The sequence below is a fragment of the Schistocerca nitens genome, chromosome 2 (genome assembly GCF_023898315.1).
Source record: "Schistocerca nitens isolate TAMUIC-IGC-003100 chromosome 2, iqSchNite1.1, whole genome shotgun sequence".
Taxonomy (NCBI): domain Eukaryota; kingdom Metazoa; phylum Arthropoda; class Insecta; order Orthoptera; family Acrididae; genus Schistocerca; species Schistocerca nitens.
This window is the reverse complement of record NC_064615.1, coordinates 185838105-185854168: the sequence shown is the minus strand read 5'-3', so window position 1 is coordinate 185854168 and position 16064 is coordinate 185838105. Positions and strand designations below refer to the sequence as shown.

Sequence of the window (16064 nt, the reverse complement as noted above, 5' to 3'; positions counted from 1 at the left end):
GCATGAACAGAGGCATTTATTTCACCATTCTTCCTGTACTCTATATGTGAATGGAATGGAATAGAATTCTAATACATAATAAAACAGGAAGTACCTTTAGCACACAGTGGTTTGCAGAGTATGGATGAAGATGCAAATGGCAGAATTTTGCACAAAACAAAACTTAATCATAGCTAACATTGAGTTTAAGAATGATGAAAGAAGGATACAAATGTGGAGCCAAGAGAATGCAATAAGTGGTAGAAGACATTGTGGTGGAATATCAGTTTGGGTTCTGTTGACATGTAGAACCATTTGAGACAATACTGACTCAACTACACATCTTAAAAAAAGAGACTGAAGAAGAGCCATTGACCGAGATTTGCAGATCTAGAAAAAGCTTTGACAATGTTGAGTTTAATACACTCACTGATATTTTGAGATATCAGGAAGAAATTACAGGAAAGACAAGGTTATCTATACCTTGTTTAGGAACTAACTTATTTCCAAGAGTTGACAGAAGTGATAGGGAGGTAGTAGACAAGAAGGGAGTGCACTTGGATAGTAGCCTGTCCTTCACGTATATAGCAAAACCCATCCACTACTTTTGGTGCCTCATTTCCTACAGTAATTCCTTCAGCATTGCCTGATTCAATTCAACTAAATTCCATGCCCTGACTTAATTTGGCTACATTCCATTACCAGTGTTTTACTTTTGTTGATGTTCATCTTATTACCTATATCAGCACGATACCTATTCCATTCAACAGCTCATCCAAGTTCCCTCCCATCTCTGACAGAATTTCAATAATGTTTCCAAATCTCATAGCTTTTATTTCTTCATCCTGAATTTTAATTTTTTCCCCAAATTTCTCCTTGGTTTTCTTTATTCACTGCTCTATGTACTGACTGAGTTATGTGGGGTTCAGTTACGACCCTGTTCCACTTGTTTCTCAACTACTGCCTCCATTTATCCTTCATTCTTTTAATTGTAATCTCATTTGTGTTACTCTTTCATTTCCTATAACTGGTACCATGCCAGCTGCCTGGCAATTACTGCCGCCAACATACATCTGCAGCCAGTGAGTTGCTGTACTCCTGACATCATCTGTCGAAGCCAGCTACATGCAACCACACATACTGCTTGATTACTAACATCAGCAAATGATGACAGCAACCAGCTGATCTGTGTACACAGTGCATGTCACTCTGTGTACACAACAGGCTCCACTACAGGCAGCAGCATCACCCAACAGCAGTGCATGCATCTAACACAGTGCTGTGAGCACAGTACTACGTTGCCTATGCATGTCACATGACACCTTATGGAGATCCTCCCACTGGATTATTTAAGACACTATATGACCGCAACTTGACAGCATTCGCTCATGCTCTGGGCTCGACGCCAGGTGCACCCTGCAGCCCATCTCTCAGTACCATCCAGCACAGCACAGGTTTCCAACCAAAGGTTAACTCTAACTGTACTCCAACGTAGACACTGGCCAGAAATGGTCTATGACATTTTTGGCTGACTGAGCTCTTCGGCATCTTCACATCCTGACAGCTGACAATGGTTCAAGCACAAGTCTCCCACTGCCTGCCACCACTTAGCCTATGTCCCACCAGCCAGCCTGCACCTAACGGGATATCACTTATGACATTACCACCTGGACAAGTCTGTTGGCACCTTTGCATCTCAGCCACCACCATTGGTCCGAGCACAAGTTCCCCACTGGCTGCTGGCATTTGACTGACATCTAACCGCTTAGACTGCACCCTACTTATTCAAATACCATCTAGGACTCAGCCAGATACTGACCCAGGGTCTCGAGCTGTACTCCAGTTGAGAGGCTTTATCATTCTACAAGAAGTGGCTATTATTTTCTGTTTCACATCAGAACTGTGAATTGTTCACTTATGTATTTACCAATAAATGTGTTTCTTTTACTGTATCTTGGGAGCTGACTTTATTAAATGATGTCCTTGCCACCATGTGAGGACAAAAGGTATAAAACATATGTTTTACCTATGATGATTTCACAATTTCAAGAACATATTCCAGTCAACACTATCAACCAATTTTTTTTAATCTAAAAATGCTGTAAATGTAGATGTCTCTCTGCAGTCTATCTTCTAAAATAAAGAACCAACCTTGTGGTCAGCGTGGGAGCAGGTTGTAGATGTCTCTCTGCAGTCTATCTTCTAAAATAAAGAACCAACCTTGTGGTCAGCGTGGGAGCAGGTTGTAGATGTCTCTCTGCAGTCTATCTTCTAAAATAAAGAACCAACCTTGTGGTCAGCGTGGGAGCAGGTTGCAGAGCATGCACTGCCATCTGCGGTGATCACGCACTATGCTAAGAAACATTCCCATTTTTTGTCATGTTCAGGGGGCCATCATGAACCACAGTGACTTCAGTGTAATTATTGCCTGTGAATAAAACTGTCATTTCTGTTCATCTCATTGGATAATTCTTTTAGTTACCTTCTGTACTATACTGCAGTAGTTCTTTCACTGTATAGTCCAAGTTTCATCAAGTATAGTCCAAGTTTCATCAAGCTATGTTCCTTGGTAGTGACACATCATGTGAAAGTTACTTTTGTTGTTTATGTTCTGCACACCGCGGTATTTAAAAGCTCCTATTGGAGCACAAAAACAAAGATGAATGCACTAAGCAGATTCAGAAGGATGTAGGTTGCAGTAGGTACTGGGAGATGAAGAAGCTTGCACAGGACAGAGTAGCATGGAGAGCTGCTCATCAAACCAGTTTCTGGACTGAAGACCACAACAACAACATACAAAAATTTATATTTCTCGTATATCAGTTTTGTTGTTATAAACAGTAGGAATCATGACCCATAGTAATATCACTATTCTGCAAACATACTCTCTTTTTATTAGTTTTCACTGTAAGAAAACTACTAAACTGTTTGAAATATTTGTTGACAAAATGATGGCATTTCATGGATAATGACAAAGATATTAGAGAAATTATGGTAAAGCTTGCTGCTATGACTGAAATGGAATGGCTGAGGCTGCAGTACTCCAAAACATCAAAATCTGGATTAATATAGGCAAAAATGAGATAATACACATAATAAACACTCATTATTGAAATGTTAATTATGCTAAATATTAATGATGCTAAATAATATTTTACCCAATGCATGATTAATAATCTGCAGTTTTCTTGTCTGTCTTTAAAAGATAACAATTTTTCTAAGGACTACAAAAGAATTTATGGGCTGCTTACCTATCTTTAAAATACAATAGGAAACCCAGAGCTACAAGTTTCATAACAGCTTCCAAAATGAACACAGCCGTGAAGAAATAATTGAAAATTTTTAATGCATACTCCAAAGGCTGAAACAAATAATAGGAAGTTATTTTAATTTTTTTACAAAATATCAGATTATTTATTTATTAGGAATATTATTTGAGGACAGTACCTTAGGCATCTTGTAGAATTCCAAAGCCATAGTTACCACATTCAGGCCAATTACAGCAGCAATAGCCAAGTCAAAATATTTAGATGTCACAACATTGTGAATCATCAGCCGTGAATGTGTGTAGTTAGTGTAATATGGTGGCTCATGCATCTCTGAAAGAAATTATATATTACTGAATGTATTCAAAATAAGATGTAACAAAGAGGCAAATATATTTATGAATGGTCAATGAGTTTTCATTTTTAGGAATAAATATGTTTATGTAACAATGCCTGTTTTGATCAAATGAAAGTATACACAAATGCAACTGCCAGTTAATAGTTATCACTGAAGAAGTTGTCCAATGTTGTAGAGAAGCAATGCTATTTCAACTTTTGTTGTTGTACAGAGACATTAATGTTATTCCAACACTTTAGCAGTACTGTTGTTATAGTCAATGATGAGAAAGCTATATAAAATATGGTATGCTACTGAGATGGCATGACATGTTACACATTTTCTGTAGAACTTCTGTAACTGCTAAGAATGTGAATCTAAATACCAACATTAGGAGTGATGATTTATACCGGGTGGTTATAATTAAAGTGCAGCTACCCACAGAGGTCCAGTGTAGGCTGTAATTATTGTATGACAGTGAAACATGGTGGATATTCTAATGCATTAATGTGGAACCTAATTATTCTAGGGAAAAAAAGGATCCAATTTTGGCCACCAGGTGCAAATCTGGTTCTGTGAATGCAAGAAAGACGTACAGAAATGTTTCCATATGTAATGGATTAGGAATGGAACATGGGCAGGAAAGGTCAAACAAGTGAAAAAGGCATAATTTGATTTGATTATTAACCAACGCTTACACAATTTGTTCAATATGAGCACTGGACACATTGATGAGATGCTGTACAGTGCCAGATTTGCACCTGGTGGCCAAAACTGGAATTAATTTTTCGAGCATAAATCAGTTCTGCATTAATGCAAGGGAATATCTACCAAGTTTCACTGGCATTACAGCCCAGACTGGGATTTGTGAGTAGTTTCAGTTTAATTATAACCACCTGGTACTACATAGATCTGTAGAACAGTGCTTATTTTCAAACAGGAATGTTATGAGGAAAACTGATATGCACAAACAGAGAAAAAGGCAGTATTCTGAATTGTCAGAACATTGTAAGGCAGATGCAAAAGAGGAAAATATTCAGGAATGATTTAATTTTGATAAATAATAAAAATAATAAAACTATTGAGAACTCTGGAACAGAGCCAAGTTGAACTGTCAAAACATTCTAAGGCAGAAGCAAAAGAGGAAAATATTCAGGAATGATTTGATTTTGATAAAAAATAAAAATAATAAAAGTATTGACAACTCTGGAATAGAGCCAAGTGCACACATAGCAGTTCTTAGGGAAAGGAAAAAATACAGTGTTACCTGGTGTTTTTCTTCCAAAAAAATATTTAAATGTTGGTATTAAGCAGATATTTAACATGGCTGGAACTGAAACTTTATTATGGCTACTTACAAGTCACCTTTCATCTTACAAAGTATTAAAAATACTTAATGACCAACCACCCTCCCTCCCGGCTAGTTTGGCTCCCACTCTCCCTGCAAACTATTGTGTGGGTGCTCTTGAACAGAGCCACACTAGGTAAAGATAAGAAATAAAAATTTGGAATACCTGCATTTTAATTTGTAGAGCACAAACAATGAAATGTCTGGTATGATAAAAAAGATAGCATATTAAAGAAAGGGCTTTTTAACAAACAGGGTGTCCACAATTAAAGTTTCAGTTTCAAAATGCTGCAGAAAGAGAATCACTGCTCGGAATGATGTCAGATTATTGACACAAGGAGAAAGGCCACGGAATAAAAAAAAGTGTAACAAAAATTTTATCAATAGATGACACTGTAAATGTCTCAACATAAATGAGGTTGCCACAAATTTTATCAATAGATACCACTATAAGTGTCTTAACATAAATGAGATCGTCCACAAATGACACGTGAATCGCAATACAATGACAATCGTTGAAGCTGCATATTACAACATCTGAAATTTTCAATGTGCATGACTACAAAAGATTGGCATCCAAAAGTTGTGGCACTGTATGGCAAGCCCATCCACCATGGAAAGATTGTGCCACATTAGATGGGAAAAATTGGTTTTTAATTGTCCTAAGGCCAAAAATTGCATAAAAAGCAAAATGGCATCATTTTATAATTGTCCTGGAGCCAAAAACAGCATAAAAAGCAAAACTTTGGTTTTTTATTATTCTGGGACCAGGAACCCACAAAAAGCAAAATTTTATCAGTTTCTAATTGTCATGAGACTATCACAAGACATGTTCCATATGCTGTCCACTGCTTTCTGCCACAAGTTGAAATTGAGAAACAGCATGTTCCACAACATATCAGAGTGTCTTGGGGGTCATGTTCAGAATATGTCGCACAATGCTTGCCTTTAGTTCAGCAGCATTTGTAATTGGAGCACAGAACAGAACATATTTCAGATAACCCCACAGCCAGAAATCACATGGATTAAGATCAGGGAAATAATGACTGATAATTCTAGAATTTCTAAAATTCCTCTGCAGCAGCCACTTCACTGGCTGTGCATTGTGCAGAGGAGTGCCATCTCGCATAAAAATGATCTCAGACATCCATGCTATAGAAGGGTTGGAATGACAGTGGTGTACAAAAGACACTTATAGCATTCACCAGTGGCTGTACAGGTAACAGGACCCTACGACTCACCTCCTTGAAAAAATACAGCCCTATGTTAAAGCATGTCATAAACCTGCACCAAGCAGTTACTTTTGCAGAATGAGGTGGTACTGGCTGATGTGTGTGTGAGTGTGTTTGTTGCCCATATTCTGCAATTCTGTGTATTGACATATCCTTGGAGATGGGCTTTGTCTATCCACAGAATGTTCCATTGACTTTCATTGTCCACTTCCAAGCAAGCCAGAAATTCTAGAGTGAACATTTGTCTTGCTGTCAAGTCAGCAGGAAACAACTTATGAACATGGGCGATTTTGTATGGATAGCAAATTAAGATGTTTCATAGGATTTTATGCAATGTGCTTGTACGCATGTCCAATGTTTGGGCAGTTGCTTGTGCACAGCATGTTTGCATACCACTGCTCAACCTCTCTTGCAGTGCTGTGGCCACATCTTCAACAGAGGTCGGATCAACTCTTCCCTCCCTCTGCCACATTGTAGTCCAAAAGAACCTGTATTTTTGAATTTCATTATCATTTTCCCCAGACCTTTAGCAGACATTGGACCAATGCATTTTTCATGCCCTTGAGTGTCTGGAACTTCTGCAGGGCAACTGGTGCATGGCTCCTGTAAAAGAGCTTTACCAACAGCATGTGAACCTTCATGGAAGCCACACTGGGTGTCACAGACACAAACTGGGAAACAACCCTGTGCCTGTGAGCATATGCCAACACTTACAGCGCCATCTGTTGATCAAATTTTCACTAATTTTCTTTTTGTTCTGCCACCTTTTCCTCTGCATCAATAACACACTGTTCAAATTTGACATTATTCTGAACAGTGATTCTCTTTCTACAGCGTTTTGAAACTGAAACTTTATAATTATGGACACTGTGTATAACAGCAAAATCATCCTACCGACTTCAGGTTCCCTGCTGAACATGTTTCTACTTTAACTGACTATTACCTACTAATCATTCTCTATGATACTAACCACTTTATTGACCTGCCAAAATATGTAACCATCTTGTCCCTACTAATCTCCATCCAAAAATTTCACACATCTGTGCTTCCACTTCAGACTTAACTTTTATCTAACTCTGTTAGACGAATAAGGCACCAGTTGTGTCTAAATAGTATAAATTTTACCTTTAGTTTGCTTATAGTAATTGTTTAATTATTAAGACTTCATATAAATTTGCATCAGCAGCTATGAACCAACAATACTTGTGCTTCAAATTGTATCATCAAGCACACACACACTGTGGGCAGACTGGAGCATACCAGTTATTGAGCTGTCTGCACATTGCACAAGTTTTAAACCCACAACAGTGTAAAGATGCAAAAGATCAATAACCAAAGCATAATGTAGGTCTATCATAGTGAACAGTGTAAGTTAAGTTATAAGTGGAACAAGGGGTCACATTGCAGTTCAGTGCTTATAAATCAGTAAATTAAAGCTTCAGTATTGAAGTTATTCATGTGTTGTGAATGAGGTATGATTTCATATCCCAGTGAAGACTGAATCTGTTTCAAACCAATTGAGAGCTTATATATTGTGGATGGAGACTGAGCAATTCTGGATTATAATGGCTTTCTAACACTTTTGGTGTTGCTCACAAATGCATATTTCAATTGCAGTCTGCTGTGCACCACATTTTCTTCTCCTGTGCAAGCTTGAGACATCATACTTATTACCATTACCATTTCTCATTTCCTTGCTTACTTCATTTGTTCACATATCATGTTCTGTAATTCACCTCATGAGGAAAACTCTCTGGGGTGTAGATGAGGACAAACATACAACAGCACAGAGATGGAGATCTGTTGATTACATTTACAAACAGCTCATCAGTGACTGGTTGGTTACCAAAGGTACTTATCATACACTTTTTGCACCAAAAAGGTTGCAAATTAGCATTTTAGACAGTTAAAAGAATCACAGCTCTGAAAACAGCTCTTGCTTTTCTAATCATACTATTTAGTTGCTCTTCATGTGCATCAACAAAGTTGACAAGCCTGTGAGTATACTCGTTACTTTTCATTCTAGTTCAGCCTAGAACTTTAAGTGGTATGTTATTAGTACCTATTCAAAAACAATTAAGACTATTCAAATAAAGAAGAGAAATTAATAAAATTGTGAAATTAAAAAAAAGAGTTTAAAGCTGTAAGAAATTAAGCAATGTGGAAAGACATTAAATCTGCCTTTGTAACAATTTGGGGATAAAATGTGTTTCCACAGAATTTTATGACACATTTGGAACTGGCATTATAACTACCAACAACTTGGATGCCTATCACCATTTTAACCATTTGATAGCTCTGGAGGGGATACAAACAACTCTGTCAAATACAGTAAATTATTATGGAACATAGCACACTATCAGGTTTTCACAATGGGGCAAAAATCTGTAGTTTTAAGAGCAATTTGCCATATGTAAGTGATATAGAATAACCTCTTTTCACTGTAAAGTTACTTCAATGCTTAGTTTAAAATATTGGTTAAAACAGCAGCTGAATAGTGTATGGGAAAGGGCAGTGACACTTTTCAAAATAGCAGCTGTTTTGAAACATGATCTGCAACTAAGTGAATGAATGATTGTAACAAACAATTGTGTAATTACCTGAAGTATATTGGGTGAAGATGTTAAAAACACTCTAATTTTGGTATGTCTGTGATCAGTATTTCTCTACTGTTATTGGTGTTCCTATTCCCAACTTAGTGGTATCGTTGATTGGGTTTAGAAACTTAAGCCATGGCCTTCCCCAGTTCCTTTGATTATCCATTGAAAATTCCACATCAAAGTGCAACTACATAATGCACTGATGGTTTACATATGAACCACTGCGGTTCTGCCCACCTATCCATAATTGATGACTCACACTCATCTTTTTCCTACTGGATAACAGTTGTCTTGTAATTACTCATCTAGACATATTAATATCTGGTGTGGGTATTCATAACAAATGAAGAGAAATAGGGAAGATCCATTGGGTACAAATGGACAGGAGAGCTATTTTGAGCAATTCAGTAGGGCTGACTTGATGAGACACTCATTCAGTGAAACATAGATGAAATAAATGACAGTATCAGGGTCTAATGTAAACGAAAGGGTTTCACCATTAGTAGTGCACAATATGTCTCTTTACTACACATCATGATACACTGCAACTTTGTTAAATGTACACAGATGAAAGACATTCAACAAGTATTGCACCACCTTTTTTTTTCTCAAAGCAGACTGGTTGTATTCAGGTTTTGGGAGCCTGGTATCTTGAACACTCTTTTTTAGATGCATATTGTTTACTAGTAACAATGTTCCTGAGTGTATTGCGTGTTCCTACCATTCACGAAATAAGGATACATCAAGCATTGTCAAATATGATTAATGTAATTCTGAGACTGTACTCCTCCCCCATGTGCACCTTTTTAGGGGAGCATTTGGCCCTGACCTCATTTTTATGGATGACAATTTGTGATCGCATTGAACAGCGTAGTTGGGGAGCTCCTGGAAGGAGAGAATATTCGGAGAGTGGATTAGCCTGCCTATTTCCCCCCTGCACTGACTTAAATTCCATTGAGCATGTAGGTGAAACATAGGGAAGACATTTAGCAGCATGCTAAAATGCACCAATGACAATCCAATCCAGCAGTTGTCAACCACACTGGAGGAGATGGAATGCCTACCAGAAGAACTATGTACCAACCTTGTGGTCAGCATGGGAGCAGGTTGCAGAGCATGCACTGCCGTCTGTGGTGATCACACACTATGATAAGAAACATTCCCATTTTTTGTAATGTTCAGGGGACCATCATGAATCACAGTGACTTCAGTGTAATTATTGCCTGTGAATAAAACTGTCATTTCTGTTCATCTCATTGGATAATTCTTTTAGTTACCTTCTGTACTATACTGCAGTAGTTCTTTCACTGTATAGTCTAAGTTTCATCAAGTATAGTCCAGGTTTCATCAAGCTATGTTCCTTGGTAGTGACACATCATGTGAAAGTTACTTTTGTTGTTTATGTTCTACACACCACGGCATTTAAAAGCCATGAAAAATGCTCCTATTGGAGCACAAAAAGGCAAATATGACTGAAAAGTGCAGTACCAGCTGCCTTAGCACCTGTAAAATTTTTCCCAAAAATTCTGGCATGCGAACATATTTGCAATCTTTTTAACGTGGAACTTGCCCCTCACTCCCACAAGCTCCCCCAATTGTAACTCACTCACACCCACTACTCCATTGCCGCTAGTCACTCATACCCCTCCACTTCCACTTTCCCATGCCCACTCACTCATTCAGCCCAACTCATTGCCATTATCTCGCTAACTGACTCAAAGCCACAGTCTCCTATGTTCTGTACTGCTATTACTGTCTCCTCTCACTGTTTCTGTCTTCCTTTTGCTCCTCTTTTTGTTATTATATCATTCATTCCTTCCCACTGCTGCTGTGTCTTCTCACTGTCACTATCTCCCTCTTCCTGATTGTCACTGGCATAGTCTCTGTCTCTCATTATCACTGGCTCTCACCCACTTCTATTTTCTCCTTCTCTTTTCTCTTTATCCCTCTCCCACTGACACTGTCTCCTTCACTCTTTTCCTGGCACTGTCCTGTCACTGTCAACATGTTCCGCTGCCACTGTGATACTCTTTCTGCCTCACACTGCCATTGTCTCCTTCACTCTTTCTATAATACAGTCACTGTCTACTACCTTCCAGTATTTATTACTCTTCCATCTTTTTATTATTATTAATTGAAAAGTGCACAATGTGCCAAGAGAAATTTCAAATGAATAGTTATTCCAGAGCCAGTTTTATAATCAAGGTTTTCCTCATTTTACAGTTTTGAGTGTGGTATCTCACAATGTTTCTTACACAAATCACAAACACAGTATTTGTTCGACTGGTGAAATCTCTCGTTTTGGCAGAGTCTATGGTGAAATCCACGCGTGGCGTAGCTTGTAGTTTGCTTGTTTCCATTTATCTGTCATGGAGTAGTCTGTGGAGTAGAAATCGGGTCAGATGGCTCTGCACTTCTTGGTGAGGGTTTGATGTGCTTTCTCGTAGGGCTTGATATTTGGCAGCCAATACTGCATTTTGATGTCATTGATGAAGTAGTTTCCTTGGTTAATACATATGTTAGCCTTGACGGTGCTGACTTCCCTATGCCTAGAATCCTTTTCTTGTAGTGACCTTCGACTTTTTCTACTGTTATCAGGTCGCTTAGGGTGAGTTTTTCCCATATGATGCTGATCCCACAAGTAGCTATTGGGGAAATGACAGTCTTGAACAGTAACACTGCTGTATCCAGTGATATTTGTTGAGGCTGTTGGATGTGGTAGATGACTTTTATGGCATGATTACTGAAGGATGACAAGGTGGTTTGCAGGATGACTCCAAGATACTTGAATTTTGTCACTACCTCTAAAGGTTTATTGTGGAGGGTCATTGTATTTCTGAGAGTGTGTTTCCCTCCTTTCCTAAAAGTCATTTGTTTGGTTTTGCTGTGGTTTATTTGCAATCCATTTCTTTCCACCCATGATATGAGCCTGTTGAGGACACCCTGGAGCTCTTCTGCAATTTCTGAGCCTATTGCCATGTTGTCCGCATAGAGAATAAGTGATGCTAAGGTGTCTCTGATTATGTCTGTGATGTCTGCGGTCATGATGTTGAATAATGTTGGACTAATTGGGTCTCTTTGTAGAACTCTGTTTGTCTGGATTATGTCCTTGGATTTTGCTACGCTGTCTGATATTTGGATATTGTTGTATCCGAGGATATTTGAGACTGTGATTGACAACGGGTGTGTGGCTCCTATCAGATGACTGAGTTTTTGGACTAGTGTCGCTCTGTCATTGAGGTCAAAGGCTTTGAAGTAGTCCACGATGACTACAAAGTATTTCTTTCTTGGATGTCTGAGTGTATCTTGTGCTTGCTCCATTAGGTAGCGTATGGCATGTAGCATGCTCCTTCCTTTTCGGAAGCTGAGTTGATTCTCTGTTATTTGTGAGGCTATCATTTTTGTGAGTCTGTTTGTTAAGACTTGCATGAATATCTTGAAAGATGTATTTTTGAGTGCTATACCTCGGTATGAGTCAGGACTGCAGGGGTCTCCTTTTCCTTTGAACATCACCTTGATTAATGATGACCTCCATTGCTCTGGTATTTTCCCGGAGTGGATGTATTTGTTGAATAGTTCTACCCAGTAGTCTGGCATGACATCCCTTTAGGTGTTCGATATAGATGCTGTTTGGGCCTTGGGTCTTTCCGTTTTTTGCTGTTGTTATTGTCTCAAGTACTCCCTGTTTCATTATGGGGGGTGTGATTTGCTGTCATTGTATCTGGAGTTAGTTCAAAAGCTGTTGGTCGACTTTGATGGTTGAGGATGTTTTGAAGTCGCTTTCCCATGATTCCATTAAGATACTATTTGTTTCTGGGCCCTCATGTTTCCTGAGTGGTATGAATGGGTCAGTTTGGGCACTTGTTACGTGTCTCCTGGCGTCTTCTTCAATATATTCTGCACTCGTCTTCTTGATTAGTGTCTTATATTTCCTTCTTTGCTCAGCATATTGGAATAGGTCATTTGGGTGATTTGTATCCTTTGCTCGATGTAGTGCTAGCAGCGTTTTCTTCCGTTCGTTATGACAGCCCTTATTAAACCATGGTTGCGATTTTCTTTCTTTATTTTGAATTTTGCACTTGTAGAGTTCTTGTGCATATTTCTACTGCTTTACTTAATTTGTGTTGTTGTATTAACTGTCTTGCTTTGTCTATTTCTTCAGTGTTATGTGCAAGTTTCTCCATATCTAATTTCCTAGATATTTTCTTCTTTGGTGGTATGGGCACTTGTTCTTGGCGAGTGATTTCAAAGGTTGTTGAGATTGGTAGATGCTTTCTAATTGGAGCCATGTCCAAGTTCCATAGTGCATTTTGGCTGAGTGACGTGATGTCTGATGCTATGTAGAAGACTAGGTCTATGGTGCTGGTTCCATTCGGAACATTGTGAGTTTTCATGTTAGGATCACTAATGAGAGAGTATCCAGCTTCTTATAGTGTCTCCTTAATCAGTTCCATTTTTTTGGTTGGTTTATCTATCCTAACATTGACATCCCCTGTGAGAATTACCCTATCATCTTTTTTTCATTTGCATAGCACTCCTGTAATTCTTTCAGCTGATGACTGAGAGTTGGTTAGTCTTTATGATGATTGTGTTTTCTTCTTTTATTATTAGTTTTATTGCTCCCATGATCAGTCTGAGAAAAACTGAGACCCCTCCTGCTGGTCTTCCTGCAGTCTGATGGCCAAATGGTGGATTCCATAATATCCTTGTATCTTGTATTCCTATATTAGGAAAGTTTCTGTCAGTATGATGACGTCATAGCTTTTTAGCATTTTTATTGGGAAGATTCAAATCTTTGTATCCCTATGAGTACACTTGTGAGTTTATTGTAGTTCTCCTTCTTTGATGTAGCATGTCCTCCGAAAATGGAAACATCTCATGACTACTCCTATCGGACAGAACTCTGGTCGCTCTGTATGTTTGAGGAATTCGAATGGGAATCCTATTTTGAAGGCCTTTATTCCCCCTGGTGTGTGTAGTTCTTCACAATGGACATTGTCTTTAATTCCGTTTCCCACTGCCATTGTCTCCTCCTCTCTCAGCATAAAAAAGTGTGAATATGTTCACATGCCAATAGTTTTGAGAAAATTTGTAAAGATGCTGAGGAAGGTCGAATAAGGCAGCAGGTACCCCACTTTTTAGTCAGAGTCTTTTTAACAAGAGCGTATTTGCCTTTTCTTGTGCTCCAACAGGAGCACTTTTACACTGGTTCCCTTCTTTTCCCTGCTGCAGCAGGGCATGTAACTCACATGATAAAAAATATTTTGGTCAGTAAAATTTAGATAATTTACTTACATGAAACTGAAATAACACAAAACTAATTTTACACTTCATACTAGATTTACACAGGGGAGGAGGAGGGGGGGGGGGGATTATGTGCTTCACTACTACAACATGGGGTTTCCTGGAGCCTTTTGGTGATAACGGAGATACTTTACAGCACATTTCTCTATGCTACGACACTTTATAAACTAAGTTTTCACCTCACTTTGGATTTTATGAGAGTTTTTTTACATGTACAGGTAGGGTAACCTTGAACCTCTGTATCTTGAAAACTGATAAAGATATCAAGAACATTTTTCAGATTGTTCAAAATATGGATCTTAGGAATATGTCATAAAAATTTCAGCCACTTGCTGTGTATAGCCATCCTGGAATTTGAAACTCAGTTTTGGTACCAAAAAACCATGTTTTTGGATTGTTTCTCAATAATGGATAAAGATATTTGAAAACAGGAAGATGGTACTTCTTCATAAATGCCTAAAGAATATACTTTTAAAATTTAAGCAATTTGCTGCAGTTAATTATTCAGATATCCAATGCTGAAAGTGAAAACTGCTTTTTTTGGGTTGTCTCAGGAACCACCCATGAACTAAATGGGATCTCCATAAGCCCTAAGGGTCACCTTAGACCACATATAATGCAAAAGGAACGAACCAATTTGCTCCATTTGCCTAAACTGGAGGAAGCGTGTAATACTCAAAATATGACCGTGTGCTGCAGGATAGTTACAGTAAGACGATCCTCCTGTTGCATATAAAAATGGTCCCCAGCCCAAGGGCTAACCAAAACTCTTGGCCTCACCTTTCTATCACCAATAGAACCTGAGGTATGAGCCTCAGAAAAATCACATTTTTATATGTGGCCCATTGAAACATATTGTTAGCACATGCCGTTGCTGCTTCAAACAGTCCCCATCAAGATATATATTAAGGAGCTGGTTGTTGTGAGATGAGTCTATCACCATAACTTCAGTCACACTGATGTTTATTTTGTGGCTGATCTTCAAGACTCATCAAATGTAAAAGTGAGATTTTGAAGCTGCTTGGTAGAGGTCCACAGAGCACAGGTTGCTGGAGTTCATTATGTCTTTGATATGAGCATGAGATACTTTTATGTTAGCCTCAAGTCCGTATTAGATAAATACATGTACGTCAGTTGAAAAACATCATGTATGGATGCCAACAGAAGTCTGGTGCAATGCTTTTCTGGCTACTACAGAAACATACAGAGTGAGCAGTGTTGGCACTGGAACACAATCTTGTTTCACTCCACAAGCTAACAGAGAAGAAATCTGAATGATAATTATTAGTTGTCACACAGAACATCATACCACTGGATAGGAGTCAATCATCAGCACCAATTTTTCAGAGGATTCTAATGTTACCCTAACTGTTCTCCCTGTCAAACACTTTATCTTTGTCAGTAAAACAGAGGTACAGGGATTGGACTTCTTTTCCTACTTTTCTCCTGGAGCTGTTATATGGAAAATATAGGTTCATATGTTCCCCTTTCTGGTCTAAAGCCAAGTTGAGTCTGTTGCAAGATCACTTCCACCAGAGATGACGGATGATTACACAGAAGTCATGATGAGAACAGTCTTCTTTGTTTTTTGTACAGTGTGCAAATATAACACTCTCTGAACTGAGGTGGTACTGGTTGTCACTCCGTGCAAGCCAGTTGCTTAAGGGATGTTAGGTACGGACCTAAGGTATTTCGGATCTGTCATATGGCCTATGTTGTGTGAGCTATTAAAGTGCTCAGTGCCTTATTTCAACGTATCTTCTTTTGTTTTTAAGAATGGTTATCAGATGGAGGCTAATGGACAGTACATAGACAGTGCATCTTCAGAGACTGGCTTCCATAGATGGGCACATATTCACACTGAAGTGTGCTAAACTTGTTTCATTTGTCTGACAAAAAATTTGCTGCACAGGCCCTGTATGAAGGTTGTTGCCATTGTTGGAAACATTCCTGATAAATGCATGCAATTAGCATGACCATTTATGAAGTGCTTGTCAC

General features: G+C 38.5%; 1 protein-coding gene across 1 annotated transcript in view; it reads right to left on the bottom strand.

Annotated features, from left to right (window-relative positions):
- Nucleotides 1-16064, bottom strand: part of LOC126234906 (voltage-dependent T-type calcium channel subunit alpha-1G) — a 790867-nt gene that overhangs the window by 62036 nt on the left and 712767 nt on the right. The window contains exons 30-31 of the mRNA XM_049943646.1: nucleotides 3427-3578; nucleotides 3231-3340 (exon numbers count right to left, since the gene is read on the bottom strand). Of these exons, the coding sequence (XP_049799603.1) occupies nucleotides 3231-3340; nucleotides 3427-3578 (262 nt within the window). The remainder of the gene's footprint in view (nucleotides 1-3230; nucleotides 3341-3426; nucleotides 3579-16064) is intronic.